General features: G+C 41.2%; 1 protein-coding gene and 1 long non-coding RNA gene across 5 annotated transcripts in view; one reads left to right on the forward strand and one right to left on the reverse strand.

Moving 5' to 3' along the window:
• si:dkey-103j14.5 (isoaspartyl peptidase/L-asparaginase) overlaps positions 1-15,670 on the forward strand; it is a 28,191-nt gene extending 12,521 nt beyond the window's left edge. For 3 of the 4 annotated variants that reach the window (XM_031578964.2, XM_031578963.1, XM_012816980.2), the window contains exons 3-7: positions 1,767-1,909; positions 5,346-5,509; positions 9,958-10,076; positions 10,266-10,376; positions 14,883-15,670. In XM_031578964.2, the coding sequence (XP_031434824.1) occupies positions 1,767-1,909; positions 5,346-5,509; positions 9,958-10,076; positions 10,266-10,376; positions 14,883-15,085 (740 nt within the window). In that variant the 3' untranslated portion in view covers positions 15,086-15,670. The remainder of the gene's footprint in view (positions 1-1,766; positions 1,910-5,345; positions 5,510-9,957; positions 10,077-10,265; positions 10,377-14,882) is intronic. The other variant, XM_031578965.1, reaches the window with a different exon arrangement.
• LOC122133392 lies at positions 4-2,714 on the reverse strand. The gene is made up of 3 exons (XR_006152729.1): positions 2,669-2,714; positions 1,745-1,937; positions 4-1,658 (listed from the first exon to the last, which is right to left on the reverse strand). It is a non-coding gene; the product is annotated as an uncharacterized LOC122133392 (long non-coding RNA).
• Positions 15,671-17,983: the final 2,313 nt, after the last annotated feature.

Consider the following 17,983-nt stretch of genomic DNA (forward strand, 5'->3'; position numbering starts at 1 on the left):
GGGTCCCTGTGTGCACCCACAACTGCATAGTAATGACAACATTGTCCCAGTGAACATGGTAAAGGCTCAGTAAGTGCTGTTTGGTTGTTTCTAATGCACACCTGTGATGAATAATGAACCCTTAATTTTCCATATCACTGGTATTTCTACAGCTGCACAATAAAGTATATGGACTTGGACAGGGATAAGACTTGTGTTATCAGTGTCCCAATGCATAATGCAGAGACCCTAGCCTCATTTCATTTTATGGGCTAGTTTGTGGTAAATAATTAACTGTGCAACATAATCAAAACTGTGCTGATATTCATCAGAACAGCATGACCTTGAATGGGTTTAAAAACAACAGTGCAGAAAACAAGGTGGTATTTCTCAGAATACAGTGATTTGAGTCAATGTTCCATGCCATTTCTTTGCGTCCATCATCAAAGACAAGGTCAATCAAGCAGTACATAGATTGACTGAAGATGGGCAAAGTAATAAACCATTGCATCGCTTGTATAGCAAGTATCATCTCTCTAGCTCTGTGGCTCTATCAAAATGTTGGACGAGCTGTTGTATGAAAATGTTGATAGAAACATACAGTCAAATAATGCTGTTTAATGGCAGTGACAATACAATATTTGTATGTTTGCACAGAAGTTTTGTGTTTGATCATACTTTTTTTTGCTTAAAACAAAATCTATCTAGTGTACAAATACCAGTACATTTTAAAACTGGGAGATTTTCCTTGACAGTGTTTTTTTTTAGATGGGATAGGACTGTATTTCATTTCACACCCATGACACTTTGCTTTAACGATCGGCCTAAAGAGAGGTGAGAGGTCTCCAGGTAATTATCAGATTACATCAAAGCAGCAAGGGCAAAACAACACACTTCATTAGCCGGAGTCAGCTGTCAAGCTCCATCTCATTTGTAATGGCCAACTGCCACAATAGTTGAAACAGCATATCCTCTTCAAAGTGCAGGGGCGGAATCAGCACTTCGTCGGAGGGGTAATTTTAATACACTGCTATAGCTACGGGCTGAGACTGATCAATACACGACTAATGCAATTCCATTTAGGGAAAGAGGAAGTGAGAAGAGTGGAGTTTCAATGAATTTGGAGCCACAGTCTGAATGTGCATATCGGTATGGTTTTAAAAATGTGTTGGTTTAATGTTGCGCTCTGGATAAAAAAAATGCTGGAAATGATCATATTCACAATTTTAACACTCCAAGCTCTTTGAAGTTAATGTTTAATGAGCTTGCGAGTTCTGTGATACTAGCGGAGGAGTCTATGTTTGATATTCACTTCCCTTACTATGCTCAAATGATGGACTTGGCCTTGAACCTGCACTCTCATTCTAAAACACTCACACACACGGTATAGTCAGCTGAGAAATATTCAAGGTCTTGGGGTTTATCAGTGCTTTCTTGGACTGTCTGAAAAACAGTGCATCAAAAGGAGGAGGTGCTCAGGTATATATTTTACATTGCAGAAGTTCATGAAGACATTTCTGTATTACTTGTTTTGTTACACAAAGTGAAGTCTGTGAGAAACAGTTCAAGACCTGGGTCAATGACCCTCTGCTTGAGTAAGGAAAGAGGTCTGGTGTTCTGGTGTCGTGTTATCTTTTTGTTTGTGAAAGAGATGTCTTCCTTTGATAGAGTTGGCACAGCTGCTGAGATAAAGAGGTCAAGGGCTGTGAGAGGTCATAGAAAAAATAGCTGGAGAATGAATGGATGAAGTATGAACATCTGTTACCTGAATGCAATGTCTTTATTAGGTCACGGAGCCGTGCAGAATACAGCTGGAGAAGTGGAGCTGGACGCCATGATAATGGACGGAAGCACCCTGGCCTCTGGCGCTGTGTCCTCTGTGAGAAACATCGCCAACCCCGTAACACTTGCCAGAGCCGTGATGGAACAGGTCTCTTCTGTGCTGCCCCTAACGCTGCCTTATTGATTCAATTTGTTTGATTTGTTGCATGTTTAAAAAAAAAAATTATGTTTTACTATTCATTGGTGGTCTCAAAAGCATACATACATAATCTCAGTTTAATTTGGAACATTGTTCGAGGCCGGAGGATGAGAAGCATAAGTACATTATTAGGCAGCTTTCTTCTAGTTTTTAATCCAAGGGAAAGGTATTAAAAAAAAAAGATTAATTAAAGTGCAAACATTTTATCAGATAATGTCCAGGCCAGGATGTGTACTGCATATTTGATTTAACCCTTAGGGAGAGCTTCAGTGTCTAGTGTAAGAAGAAATGCTTTTTCAGTTAAATGACACACTGTAGTTGCAGCTATACTTTCTTCTGTTTCTCATAGTGTATGATGGCTACCAGCTCTGTATTAATAGATAGATCTTACCAGTGCAACTTCTCTTGGGTAATGACAGAACTTCCCCAGAGCAGATATTAGCGCAAGTTACACTGCAGTTTTTTTTTTTTGCATTACAAGCTGACTTGATGATGGCATGGATTCCCATGAGGCTGACATAATACCCGTCAGACCCAGAGTAGTTTCATAGGAAACGTGTTGCCTAATTGTCTTTGTAGGACATCTGGAATGTTTATGAAGACTTCAGATGGGATATGAAATCTTTGGGTGACTGTGACACTGTTGCAGAGCTGGACCCAAACAAACGACACACAGATGCGTTCAAACACAAAGAGGGGACTACTCACAGGCATGGTGCAGGAGAAACAGCGTGATCCTAACATAAGCACGAACAACCACAGACAATGAACTGGTCAAACATAAGGGCTTAAATAAACAGGGAAACTAAACTGGAAAGACAGATAATTTGGCTAAAACAATTAGGGGCAGGTGAAGTCAATTAAGACAACGAACAGGATGATAGACTAGATTAACATAATCAGGTGAGGGTCGGAGACAGAGACAGGGGAAACAAAAGCACATGACCATACAAAGGCAAGCACATGGCAACCAAGGAAGCAAACAAAAGCACGTGGCTATGTGAACAAAGTGAAAGTCCATAAACACGGTGCAGACCGTGACGAAAATAACAGTGGCTTACCAAGATGAAAGGGATGAAAATACCCAGTAATAGTTAATGGCCAAACCATGCTTTGAACCACATAAAGCTTTGTTCCCCTTTGGGACAAAAAGGTACTCCATAAACACGTTATGTACAGTATATAGGTTGGAATGGTGAAAAGTCAGCTGTCTGTAATGTTTGCATTGCATTCAGTTATTTAACAACTCTAAATTGTCCTCTAAAAAGAACTGTCCTAGAAAATGTTTGTTATATATCCTCTATAAACAGGTAGGCGATTTGGAGGTCTTTCCATAGTTCTTTTTTTTTTTTAAACCAGCATGGCAGTTGCCTGTGATAGCTGCAACCTGGTCTTATTTTTACCGGGCATATTATAGAAGATAAAAGACACCTTAACCTGTGTTGGCACAGAACGCTCAGACTATAAAAAGTGGGCTGACATTACTGACATGACCTACTTGGACATGATGGAAAATGCAGAGATGCCTTCATAATGCCGGCCGACTCCACCATCCCCCATGTTTTTACCAAGTTCTTGTGTTGCTTGAATCGGCTGCATGGCTGACTGCCTTTCATTTGAATACATTTTATCTGACTTCTTAGCTGCCATAGTAAATTGTGGAGAAACTGGAGTTCTGCTGGAGTTTTGTACCTGCATCTGAACTGTCGGCCAATTCTAACGAATTCAAAGAGCTGCAATTGCATTGCCTTTGAAAATCTTAAATTAGAGGTGAGATGTCACTGTTGTTGGTGAGATTAGTAAGAGTTCACTGAAATATAACTCCCAGTGCGTTTGAGTTTCTCTCATGCATTCTTAAACAGCACACTTGGGGAAATAACTGAAGTTCTGTTATCATCATAAATTCTGTTTGTGGATTGACAGTGTTTATTAGTGGTGATAGAGCTTTCTCCATAAAGAGAGAGAGAGAGAAAAAACGATCCTAGATAACAGCCAGAAAATTGCCTTTTCATTCTGATGACATGATTGGTTCTTCATGTTGCAGAAATGGAATACATTTTTTTTTTTTTTTTTCAACAGCCAGACAATTCTCCATTCAACAGGTATTCTCTCTGTGTTTCCACATCTTATGGAATATTTACTGACCCACCATTTTAAGAGGCTGAAAATGGGATGTGTAACATATCATAGTTCTGTAGTCATTGCAGCAAAGCAACATGCCATGAGGCTGTAAATTATATTAGGTGTGCCTGGGCCTCATTGTACACGGACTGCAGCACATACCGTAGTGTAACTTGGACTGATAGCTGATCATTACAGCACTCTGGTGTTATCATTGACACCCTTACTCAGGATAACTATCACTCAACCTCCTGACACAAATACATCCAGCAGAGGAAGTTAAATAAGTGTACAATTTGAGACTTTATTAGTGATCAATAAATCAATCTTTAATCTTGATATCACCAGATGTAATTTTTAACTGCTCTGAATGATTGTTCTATTTCTGCAAGGCTTTCTATTGTTTTATGAATGAATTAATGAATACATAGGCGTGGAGTTATCCAGTGGATCCACACACGTGACTTGAGGTTAAAGATACTGTTACCACGTCAAATGGCCAAGTCTGTGAGGCCTTTCAAGGTCACTGCTAGAGATAGACCAATATATCTGTGTGTGTGTTATTGTGTTCACCCTTTATCAGTTTTTGCAACACACTTTCCTGAAATCACTCAGGAGCCTTGACAGATATTGCCTGTGCTGGTTCTCTATCAGTGGCAAACTGCACATGACAAAAGGCAGCTTATGCAACAAGTGATGATTTCCCTTTTCAACAATTTTCTACTCAGGCTGTCCAGGGCCAAGTGGTCTCTGTGTACTGTGTTATTTTGAGTATGTATAATTTATTGTCATGTATTAGTGATACTGGATGATATTTTACCAGTTTTACCAGATATTTTACCATTTCCCAGTCTCAGTAATATTACGCTCCCTTAGTGTGTAATTAATGCATTAATGTGCCTCCCCTGTAAATACTTACCATTACAAGTGACCAACCCAAACCCTATAGATATCTTGTAACGTCATGCACTTATAAAAGGCGAGTATTGTCATTTTTAATGAAACATAACACCTAAGGACTAGCAGTAGAAAAACACATCAAAATACCTTTATAATACCTTGTACATTTATTCATTGAGCAGATGTTTTTAACAACTCAACTTAACAACGCAAACCCACGATCTTGTCGTTATTAGCACCGTGCACTACTAGTTGCTCCACAAGTTAAGATCAAGGAACATTATTAAACCTCATTGAGGTGTGGCTTTGCATATCCGTTGAGACTGATGTCCATTTGCTGTCATTTCCATCTCCTTGACCCCAGACAGACCACAGCATGCTGACAGACAGAGGCGCTAACTTGTTCGCTGAGAGAGTGGGCCTCCCAACAGTTCCCACCGACACTTTGGTGACCGAGGCAGAGAGGAGAGCCTGGCAGAGCCAAAAGAATTATGCTGCTGGGGTGAAGGAACTTTTCAACAAGCAATGGTAAAGAGTTACCGGGGATTCTTCTACCCCAGACTATATTCAGAAGTTCAAATTCAACTTCAGATTTACAGGTAAAAAAAAACATGTATTTGGCTGGGGCAAATGTCACTGCCCTTGGCTTTTATTTTGCCGCCTGACTAAAGAATTGTGCTTATCAGGAACTCCAGATTGCTGAGAGACAATTTGGTGAAATGATAATTTGATTAGACAATTTTATTGCCAGATCACTGATTGATTGAAGTTGGGTGTTAGTGCAAAGGGCATGCGCTCTCTTAAAATAGTTTTCCATCTTATCAGCCCACTCATATCTTTTTTTCAAATAAGACTGCAGAGAAGTACATATTTCATTCTGGATTCTATTTAAACCTAGTTTTATACATTCAGCACACAAAATTGAAATTATTACTTGTAGTTTAGGCTTTTGTCTTCAAAACATAACTCCTAAAAAAAAAAATCCTCAACATTGTGAAAACCCATACACGTTAGTGTCAGCGAAACTACGAACAGCTCCTTTTGATAAATGATGTGACAGTTATGGACTAGTGGTGAGTCTTCTTTACAGACTGGGGAGGAGATTACAGTGCAGTGAAACAGAGACTGTGACTGCAGTAGAGACGCTCATAGTGCCTCTGCAGAGAGAGAACATTACTATAAATATTCCCATAGGTCCATAAAACTGACCCTGTCAGCTATTATTGTGCATGCGGTGCAGTCAGTATGGCATATGGAATGTGCGCACGGTTCAAATCAGGTCAAAAGGTAGGAGGGGGTACTGAATATAGCATCAGCTGGGGAGCTAAATCTTGAACACATGTTATATATCCATTCCATAGTCCATGTGTTATCTATCCATTCCTGTTCTTCAGTAAGCACCAAAATAAAATACCCATGAAACCCAGTCGTGCCGATTTGGTGTTTTAATCAACTTAGTTCTTATAGTCTCGTCTTGGTTAAGGTGGAGGTGGCTTGCGATGTTAGTGCTTTTTGTTCAGTATGGGTTGTCTTGTTGCATTCCAAATAATGCTGCAGGTGGCACGCTCTTGGCACTTAAGACAGTGAAGTGTGCTCTCTGAAGTGCACTTATACTCATAGACCAATGAACATATAATGATGTAGCTTATGTGAAGAGAAGCACAAAAATCCAAAGCAGTATATGCTTACAGACACGTCAAAAAAGCTCATTCAGAAGCCTACATTTAAATACAGAGGATGTTCATTCAGGAGAGCAGAAGTGTTATTTTCATACCCGTTAATTTTCTGTCGCAGAGCTGTCTCCAAGTCCAGGAAAAAAAAACATAATGATAGGAAAGACAACTTTGGGTGAATCATTTCTAAATACAAGTTATATAATAGAAGAAATGAGAACTTATTGTTCATTTACTTCAAGTGCGACAGTTTGAGAAACACATAGTTCATGCCATACGACACTAACTTCAAAGGGAGAGGGAGACATATTTCTGAACTCATGGATAAATGAAAGCACGCAATTAATGGTTTAAATACACACATAAAGCGAGATTTTATGTGGCATTTTAGGTTGTTTTTTTGCAGCCTTCCTTTTCAGCTGGGTGTTTTTGTGTGTGTATGTGTGATCCAGGTCGGTTGTGGTCATGCTGCTTTATGTGGCTCTGAACAGAAAATCGCCGCTGGGGAAGGTGCCTTTCTCTGACGCTTATGACCTGGAGCTCAGTGGGAGAGCCCTCCAGGATCCGTCATTGGAAAAGCTCCTCTGCTCCGTGTTATTACAGCAAAGTGTGTGGGAGGACGCCTAGAACTAGAGCCTCCAGGGTGGCCAAGTAAAGGTTTTTCACCACCTTTACTTTTTGGTGATGAAAGCCAAAGAGTGACAGGGATCAGGGCATCTGCGGGGGGGTTGTGAGTGGGTGGTGGTGTTAGTGGAAGGGGTAACCTCAGTACCCCCTGTGGGAGGCTGTAAAAATAGGCCTTTCACTGGAGGTGCTAAGTGACAGTGGGCTGAGCTGCAGTTTCTCCTCGCGGTGCCTCGGGTTCATTATTGATGGTGCCCTCGGCACTCGGTCCAGCACACACAGGCTCGATTTTTTTTTCTTTGTGTGTGTGTGAGAGTGTGTTTTTTCTTCTTCTTCTTTCCTTTTTTATTTTAAGCAAAATCCTCAAAACTCAATTACCCTCTGCCTTCATTTGAGATGATTATGCGACCACCCTTTTGCCCACTGAGGCTGACCCTGACCGTACATAACAGTGGCGGGGGCGGATGACACGGCTCAGTATGGTTCCCTCACAGAGGACAGGGGGCCCATTAAAAGACACTCGAGTCGTATCAAACTACCACAAGTAATTAGCTCTGGGTCTCATGCCCCATTAAGCTATCGAAGGGAGGAGATGGTGGCAATCGGATTTGCCGTGGCAGAATGTGGAGGCAACTCCGAAATGCATGATATCCTGTCCTCAATTAGGCCTCCTGGACATCCGAACTGGAGGCAATTGCTTCACTGTTTTTAATTAGACTGGCTGACTGTCATTTCATTCCCTCCTTTTAAAGAATGAAGGTCACCCAGAGACTCAGCTGTTTCACAGCTTTTCAGTAGCTCGAAGGTGGCGATGGGTTCGGCGGTGCATGTTGACTGACCTTCCTGCGAAGCCACTGACTCTCCTCGCGGTGTTTACAATTTCTCCTGGGGCGTGACACGCTTTATATTGAATTATTAATGTATAATAATGCCTCTGACATGGGAATGATAAAGGAGAGAATGATCTCTATTCTGGTGTTTACACGCTTCATTAAGGAGTTTATTGATATTTAAAGATTTACGGCATCACCCAAACTTCAATTACAGGTGTGAAATACAGTCCAGCCCCCCTCCCGTTGTGGCCCAGCCTAAGCCAACGCACCAAACCCAGCCATTTTGGTGATTTAATAGAGCAATCAACGGCCTGTCAAAACTGATTGATGGCCTCCTTCACCAGCCCGGCGTGTGATTGTCCTCCCAACTGCAGCAGACAAATACTCACCGTGAGAAGTCTGTTTGGCCGAGCCTGCCGCTCACTGATATATCACCTTCAGTGGTGTTGCACATTTAACCTTGAATCACTCTTACACCCAGTTTCCGTGCTCCTCGGCTAATGATACCTTTAGTTTGATCTTTCAGAGTGCTTGGTGCTTCATTGGTGACTTACCTATAGGTTAGATTCTCTCATGTCATTGCTGCATATATTTATATATATATGTTTATTTATCTCCTCTTCCATTCACTGGCCACCAGAAAGTTGTTTACAGGTCTCCCAGGACCTGCCTTGAGTTAGAAGCCATTCCTTGAGCACTTTGCAACTCCAATTCTTGCTTTGACAGTTGGAATGGAGAGATCTGCTCTGTGTTGATGGGAAACAGTGTAGGTCTAAGTATTTCCTATTTACCTTACATTTAGGGTAAAATTGCAAAGGGCCAAATAGATGCCTCTCTCCAAATTCCTGTTATTGCAAGATATAATTTTGCATTTATCATTTATCATCAGCTGTTTTAATGACCATGTTTTTATTGATTACCATATATGTTTTACAATAGGATCTCTGTATATATTCTGATTCTTGTGTTCCTTTCTAATCGCTGTTTCCTTAAAATGTAATTGCAAGAGCATATAAGATCGAACATAAGCGCTATATATGAGCAATTATAGATCAATATTTGTACTGAAAAAATAAACCCTCATAAATAAAATTAGCATAACGATTCCTGAACATGCTGTTTATTTACTACGCTTTTAGATTTGTATTTTTCTTTGGAAGGCAAAGGCTTATAAGCACTTCTGTGTTCTATGGTTGGCAGCTACAGGCCTGTATCAGAGCTATATGCCCTCACATGACCCTGACTCAATGTATAGGAATGACTGGAACGTGTGAGAAAATGACATGCTGCCAGTTCTGTGTAGAGGACTTTGCCCTGAATTTGATTATACGGCACAGACATGTTTGGGGTTAGGCTGACACCGATGAAGGCAAGTCAGAGGGACGTGGATGTGCGCACGTTATTTCGGTTGCTGGGAGAGTGGAAGTCGCAGGAGGAGGGGCAGGGACTTGTGCACTCTCTCAGAATGCAGTTCTCGGGCATAGTTACAGTACACTTTTAATTGAAACTTGATACCATGAGCCAAATTAAAAATGGATTAAAAATACAAAATTAGAAATAGAAAACAAATATCCCACTAAAAGGGCACTCATCAACTCAGAGGGCATAAAGGCAGTTGCTTGAGCACCACCTGGGGTATATCTGTGCTCGTGCCTGCCTGCTATCCTGGTGCATATGTGTCTTTGGTAACACAGATCCATAGACATGACTAAATGCAATCAGAGAGGAAAATGTATTATTTTATGTTTTGCAGCTGACCACTGCTAAGGGATCATTGTGTCTGCAAGTGCAGACCTCTCTGTTGAGGTCCTCACCAACCTTCCTCTGTTCATTCTCTCTGTTTCAGGGTCCATGATACAGTTGGTGCAGTGGCTTTGGATTCCAATGGTAATGTTGCCTGTGCAACATCAACTGGAGGAATTAGACACAAAATGGTGGGTAGGGTCGGAGATTCTCCTATCATAGGTGCGTATTACTTTTAAATATCATGTTTCAAAACAAATATTTGTAAAGCTTAGGTTGCGCTCATAACTGATTTGTGACTAATCAATGTGTGAAAACATGTTAAATAAACTACTTGAAAATATATTAATACAAGCTTTACATTCAGACAAAGTTGTTCTTAAAACTATGACTGTGTGTTTTAAATCCTAGGATCAGGGGGCTATGCTGACAACCAGAGTGGTGCAGTATCATGCACTGGCCATGGAGAATCCATTTTGAAAGTCACGTTGGCCAGACTCATTCTCTTCCACGTTGAGCAAGGTACTATTGATCATTTTATTCAATGAGGTCATGAGTTTAATTGTGAGTTTAATGGTGGGCCCATAAAGTTGAATGGATGTGCTACCATGCAATTATCAATTCACATAAATGTCACCACTATACAATAACTGAGAGGGTGATACACAAATAACTCACAATGTCAAAATGAGGCTGTCAGAACTGTAAAGCCAATCAAATCTTAATTAATCTATTCCCATCATGGCAGTGAAACTTGACAGGGTAAGCCATTTTGTCCACAACTGCTTGTATCCTTATTATGTTTCATAGCATATTAAACACATGCCTCAGTGGCCTGTATAATTGTGGGTCCCACGGTGGAAATGGCGAGTGGGCCCCGCAGTCGTTTTGCAACGCAGGCCACGTGGTTATTTTGGCATGAGGGGTCGTTTTACCATGCATTGTTTAGCCTGCTCAGGCCCTGCGGTGGAAATGGTGCATGGGCCCCATAGTTGAAATGATCTATGGGCCCTTAGTCCGCTTTGGTGCGTGGGTCCTGCGGTTGTTTTGATGCATGGACCTCACAGTGGAAATGCCGAACCAAATGTAGCTCGTCTAAGTCAACAAGTGTATGGCAGTAAAGCCAAAGATACAGCCTTACAAGGGGGGCACTGTGGTGCAAGCCAATAAGCCCCCCATTTACGGGCTACAATGCCCGCGGGGGTTCGATTCCAGCCTGCTGTCATTCCCGATTCTCTTCCCACCTCTTCACTCCTCCTCACTTCCTGTCCAAAATACTTCACTGTCCTATCCAAATAAAGGCTAAAAAGCCAAAAAAATAAAAAAGATACAGCCTTACAGTAGCAAAGAAGCAAGGTTAAGACATGCATGTTGCTGATGCACTGTGTTTCTCATAACTAAATGAACATGCTGAAAATATACTAGGGCAGGAGCTAGAGGTCATTGGAATAACAACTCAGTTGCCTATGTGAGATGGTAAGCTGACCACCTTTTGCAATGCAACAGCTGCTGACCCTGAAAGGTAACTGCTTTTGGTTCCTGCTGGCAAATGAAACAAGCTCTACAGAAACATGTTCTACTGGAGACATCTAAAAAATTATAAAGGGGACACACACTGAGACATGATCCAGGTATACAGTTTCACAAGTTGCAAGAATTGTTAGCTGTTCCGAAAGACTAAGCTTTATACTTGCGATGTGAAGAGGTGAAAAAAGCTAAAATGTAGCTAAAATGAATCAGTTTCATGCCAGTATATGGATCAATATATATATGGCGCAAACAAGGTCAGTATACAAATGGGGACTAGACAAAGACAGTTTACCACAAAATAAACTAAATATAGAATATAAAAATGCTAATGGCCACACCACCAACTACAAACTGACAAACTGCCCGTGTTTTTACTGAACTGTCAAGCTTGGCTTCTGGACCCTTTCGTCCTGATCTCCTTTGCTGCCCACAGACGTCTGTGGCTGAGTGGGTGTTTGACTGTGAGCCAGACTGAGAGGAGGAGGCACAACTCTCTTAAGTTAACCCACGTATCAGACTGTGCTTCTAAGTTTGTATCATGGTGTATGTGTTGGAGGCCTTCCGGTGCATAGCCCTTTTACTTCTGTCTTTCTTATCTTGTTCTGTTTAGATGTAAGTATAGGTGGAACTGGTGATTTTGGCTGCACTTTCTCTGCCATTCTTGCGTGACTAGCCCGCTAGCTTTTATGGCAATAGGTCAATGTCTGCCTAGACTCCAGTCACGCGCAATAAGTGCACGGGCAGAGTGTGCACAGGTAGGTAGGTCGGCTGGCAGGTAGTGTAAGAGAAAAATGAGTTTATTGTTGTCACCAATGTGTAGTCATCAACAAGCAGTCAGTTGAAGCTCAATGTCAAGCAATTTAGATCAGAACAGTAAACAGAGTATTAACTAAGTGCACCATGCTAAGGAAAGAGGCCTATACCCTGAGGTGCCGCCGCTGGTGTGACATTGACAGGGCCAGCACGAGCCAGCAGTGACAGTGGTCGTAAACTACAATCACATAGGGCAGAAAGATCACCACGGGACATGAACGAGATAAGATTAATAGCTGAACCGTGAGAATTGGACTTTTCACACTGAGACCTCATTGTTAAGGAGTTAGTTAGAAACAGCTCCTCAGGGGATTCATGCTTAAGCAACATTGTGGCAACTAAGGGTTAAAAGGAGGATCTGTGTACCATGATATCAGAATGCATTCTCCAGTTGTGGGTGACGGAGCTCTTGTGTGAACTCACCTAAGACTGATCTTGTACTCTTTTAAAACTCAGTAAACTCAACTCAAACTTATTGCTCTGTGTGGCGGTCCTTACTTTGATTCTCTGCAACGAACACGTAGATAAAAGTTTAATTTAACAGCAGGCCATCCAATAATTTCATCTGGGACAAATTCAATGATTGGGCAGGCTTTTTACAGCCCTGCGGCTGCCACAGGTGGCTGTTTTTTTTTCTTCTTTTGTTGTCAGAGCATTTAATGTATTAACTGCTATCGGGATGTGAAGAGGATTTCAAGAAATGTGACAAAAAAACGCTTCTGAAATAAATCACCTTCCCTGCCTTTAAAGTACACAAGAGTTAAGGGCAGGTGGAGCGTACGCTGCATACACTGCTGCCATGTAAGACAGTGAGAGAGTGGTGTGGCCAAGTCTTAGTGGCATCTGACACCTGTGGGTGATCACTGGTGAGACCCAAGGTGCCTGAAACAGAGGCTAACAAACAATAACACAAAGCAACATATACTATACCCATCACATAACTTTTAAAACACACAGCTACACTTCTGTTCCTCTAACCACTGATTTTAATTTTGCCCTTGGATCTTTGTTCACATCAGAGCAAGTGGAAGCTTTGTTAATCAGAGCAGATATTAGAAGCTCAGTGTAATTATTATTTCATCCATAATAATGTGGTTCCAGTGCCTGGCTGTAAACAAGGTTGTCTTTCTGTAAAGCTAGCTGTTCTTGCTTTTCCAGAGGGAAAATACAATAGAATAATAGGACACGTTGAAATATACCATGGTGTGTTTCTTATGCATAATAAGATTGCCCTGGAAACCCTTCTTCAGACTCCACAGATGCATATACGTACATTCTGACCCACTTTGGTTTTTAACCGTATGGGAGCAATACTAAGGCCTCGTTAGTGTTAGTGGGGGAAAATCCTTTGAGATCAAATGTATGGGCACCAAATTAGTCAACCTAGGGCTCTGTGTGTTTCCACACTTACGTCTGCCCTTGCTCGGTCATCTCCAGTGTGCCTGTTGTACTTTGCTCTGAAGTGCAAACATCACTGTTGTTTACCGATTTGTTTTTCAAAACTTCAGCAATTCATCATTAATTTCATGCTGTCAGCAACACACACACACACACACACACACACACACACACACACACACACTGACAAACATCATTCTATGGGTGTCCGAGATTAGACTTAATGCAAAGGCACCGAAACGCTGACACCGCTGTTGCCAATCATTTTAATTGGGATGTGCGGGGGGAGGTGGTTGTGCAAACAGCCCCTGTATCCGGCTGATAATGAGGCTCCAAGTCGAGGAAGGTCAGCGGAGGCCATTGTTTGCTGAGAGATCCTCTGGTGCAGTTGAGGGAGAAAATGACACAAGCGAATAGTCTGTTTTCACACACAAGGTCACCTTTATCATCTTGTTAATATGGGTACGGTATGAAACACCAGAGCCCAGTATCAGACTCCAGACTTGTTTTAATAGCTAGGTTTCTGCACCCATTAAAGACAATGTTGGAATTCTATTGTTATTGTGTAATTGGGTGTCACATTCAACATGATGCTGTTGTCATGCATTTTGTGCGACATAGTGTTTGATTTTATTAAATGTAGATTTTCTTTTTCTTTAAATTTGAAAGAAAAGACAGAGATTTAAAAAATTAACTGCATAGCAAACATAGTGAGACAATCCCTTTGATACACCCAGGTCCTTGTTAAAGGCTCATTCTTAGTAGCTGGTGTGATGGTGGCACTGCATAAATGAGTTTTCTTGCTCTTACTGCTTCAGCACAGCCTCACTAGATCCACTTGAAAAGGGGGTGGCCTACTTCTTGTGAGCTTATTGCGGCGGCACACTGCACCACTGTCGTCAGTTCTGGAAGTGTTTTGTTCAAAAAGTCCAAACAGACTGCATTGTCATAAGCACTTCCATGACATTTTAATACAGTGTGAGAGATCTCCTGACTGAATTGAGAGTACTGACACTGGCACATCACAACTGAGAGGTTTACATTGAGTGTGTTTGATTGGTTGGCATCATGCAGTCATATACATTTGTAAGTTATACTCCCGTTTTGCCATTCAGTTACACTGTTGTTGTCCTCTGGTAATGTCTCTCACTGCTACACAACACAACTACACAACTACATTGTTGAATGATGCATTATGTGTCCAATATTTCAGAGGTGTCAGATTTCATCAAATATCTGATTCACGCCAGTGATTCCGCCTTTTGATATGTATTTTGATTGACACAGGAAAGGCGGCCCCTGAGGCTGTGGAGAAAGCTCTTCAGTACATGGGGGAGCGTGTCCAGGGCGGAGGGGGCGCCATAGCTGTGTGTCCCTCCGGGGAATGGGCGGCCAAGTTCACCACAGAGCGGATGGCCTGGGCGTGTGTGGACGGCGAGGCCTTGCACTACGGTCTGAATCCACGGGAGGACTTTAAAGAGACTCTGTGAGGGACCTCAGTACACACATCCTAACCCTGTCATCCTAACCCTGTTGGTGCTAGAGCTAATATACTGCCTCTTGGAATGTTAACATTTGGAGTCACTAGACTATACTAGAGCATGATGGTCGCTTTGGATAAAACCATCTGCTTGATGCCTGACCTTTTACTTTTTACCTCTGAATGCAGCATCATGTTTTGTGATCACGTGTTGTGCATTGATTATTAGTGTAAAGTCAAATGTAGCCTAACATGAATAGTTAGATTTTTTGATAACTATGTTTTTCATTCTGACTTGTCTGGATTGATGATGAATTTGGCTTCCCTCTTCCAATGAAAAAGATGTTCTCCAGGCATCAGTGTAATTAAGCATATGTTTTTGGGCATAGCTTCTTCTCCTGCCGAAAAATGTTGTATTTTTCTTCTGTCAGGGTCAAAGCAAAGGTGAGAATGTGGGTATATCTGGAGTCTATATTATTTAGCTGCTTTCTGCTACAGGTTGCATGTAGAGCAAAATAACAATTTGATGTTTAACAAAGGTATAGTTTCTTCATGTTAGTTGTCATTTGATAAATAAAACATAATGAGAGAAAAAGGGTCTCTTTAAAGTATGTGAAGTGCACGCCATGAAACAAATCATAATGTTAACTACAGATAATACGATGTTCACTGTCATTCCTACTGGAAGAGAAGCCAATATAATCACAGATAGGTTTGTGAGGGAATAAAGAAACATAAAAAGATCCAGTGCTCATGTGAGAGACCAAAAGCTCAGATAACAAGATGCTACTATGGTTTCTTCTGATCAATCTCACTATAGTTAACGTCTGAAGGACAGCAGAGAAAATAGTATTGTATGGTCAAGTGCCACAATTCTGCTAAAGGATTTCAGTTAAATATCCTGAACTTTTGCTCAATTTGAACAGTGGCTAGTGTTGTAAGCATTCAGTGGGAACGTAACTGACAAATGACTTGTCTTACGGACAGATTTTCTTTTCTGTGAATTGAAATCATAAATATATTTTTGGTCTACTCACTTAAAACAGTGTTTTGGTTTTGTTGGTCTGGTTGAAAGCCCTCAGATGTATTATTAAAAACATTGAACATTGAATACAACATCTATAATACCAGTGTTGCCTCATGATGATGAATTGTGTTTAGAAAAGAATCTTAATCAGTAGGGTCACGTACACCAATTCATCTTTGTGTGGGGGACCACTACTTTGTCAATCTTTCCCTGTCTCTTTTGTGTCACGTTACACACTGTTTTATTAGTGGCTGTCCAACTGTCAAATTGTCAAGTAAATGAGGGCTCTTAGGCAGACATTATGAGCCCTTTATGAACACTTTCTGTAAGTCTGCATACCTTGCCTGTGGGAATTACCCACAGTTCATAGCGTTGTGACGTCAAAACATGGGGTTACCAGGGGAAGCCCTGAAGTGTTAAAAAGATGAAAAACGAGTGCCATAAACACTCAATCCCATTCCTGTTTATACCATCTCGAGCCCTTGTAGCCTCTTGCTCTCAATCACTCACCAGGTGACATCAATTAAGTCTGTGGGGGTTCAGGGTTTAGGCCCTTTGGGGGACACTGGGATTGGCCCATCTCCTAAGAGTTCCTCTAAGAGAAAACTTCCCAAGTATACCCCATGTTTCACGTCACAATGCTATGAACTGTGGGTAATTCCACCTTAGGCTGACTCCATGGCTGTATTTGAAATGCCACACTGGTGTTTAACATACTGCATACTAGCCCAGTATACACTGTGAACTCCACACTACTCCCCATATTAGTATACAGTATAGTATGGAAGTATGAGAACTTCCATGTAGTGAACTAAACAGTCACATGACCGAAACATTCTAGGAGCTTTTACCTCAGTTTTATCAGAACCGTATGAAGAAATTGTCAGGAAAAGTCAAGACAGGAAAGATTCAAGACCACCTGAATTAATAGGCCAAAGCTTGAACATAATATTAGTATAATTTCTTTATAAATCTTTATCAATTCTTTCTTTTTTACATTTATTTTATTAGGGCGCACCCAATTGCTCTTTATTGTATACATATAAAGATGGATGAAATGCTATGCTGCTATTATCAAAAAATGTGTTTTAAAAAAAAATATATACACTTTTACTGTGTTTCCCCTTTCTTCACGCTGACACCACATTGCCAGCTAAATAGCAATGCTCCTGCTGTTTAAAGTCATCTTTTGGAGATGGGCAGCCTAAAAAGATTCCCACTTCTCTGAACCCTTGTTGGAGCCCTAGGAGGGGAACCATGAACAACTATCCATGGAGTTGTTCCATCAAATTGCAGAGGGAATTCTCATCTACAGCTTTTACAAACAGGCAGTACACCTTTCCTCTTATGATGAGCTGGAAGTCATCAGAAAAGGGCTCACCCACCTGGCAGGTATGCCATGTGGCCTCTGGCAACAAAGGAGGACTCCTGTTCATTCAATTGAACTACAGGCCATCTGTGACCACTAAGACCGCTTATTGAATATCTGCCTGGCTCTGTCTGCGCTGTCCAGGTCCCTTAAGAGGCTGAATCCATGTTTCTGGCATTGATTATTGCCATGCGTGAGATGAGTATGATGCTCAGACTACAGGGCAGGTGATCATTATTACAAAGAACATCAAAGCTTTGCAAGTCAAAATAAAAGTTCCCAAATAAGGACGGCTATAGGCTATGTGTTTCTCATAGATTTGTATTCATGAGGGATTAAAAATTAACGACTAATTAATTTATACCAATGTTTTTTATTTTTATTTAATGAAGCAAAAAATGTAATGCAACACATATTTTGGTCTTACATCACAGTCTGTGCATAGCTCCAGACACTAACACAACATGTTTAGGCTAGGTTTGTTTTATCTGAAAACTGTCTAAATATATAAC

The sequence above is a fragment of the Clupea harengus genome, chromosome 13 (assembly GCF_900700415.2).
Source record: "Clupea harengus chromosome 13, Ch_v2.0.2, whole genome shotgun sequence".
Taxonomy (NCBI): domain Eukaryota; kingdom Metazoa; phylum Chordata; class Actinopteri; order Clupeiformes; family Clupeidae; genus Clupea; species Clupea harengus.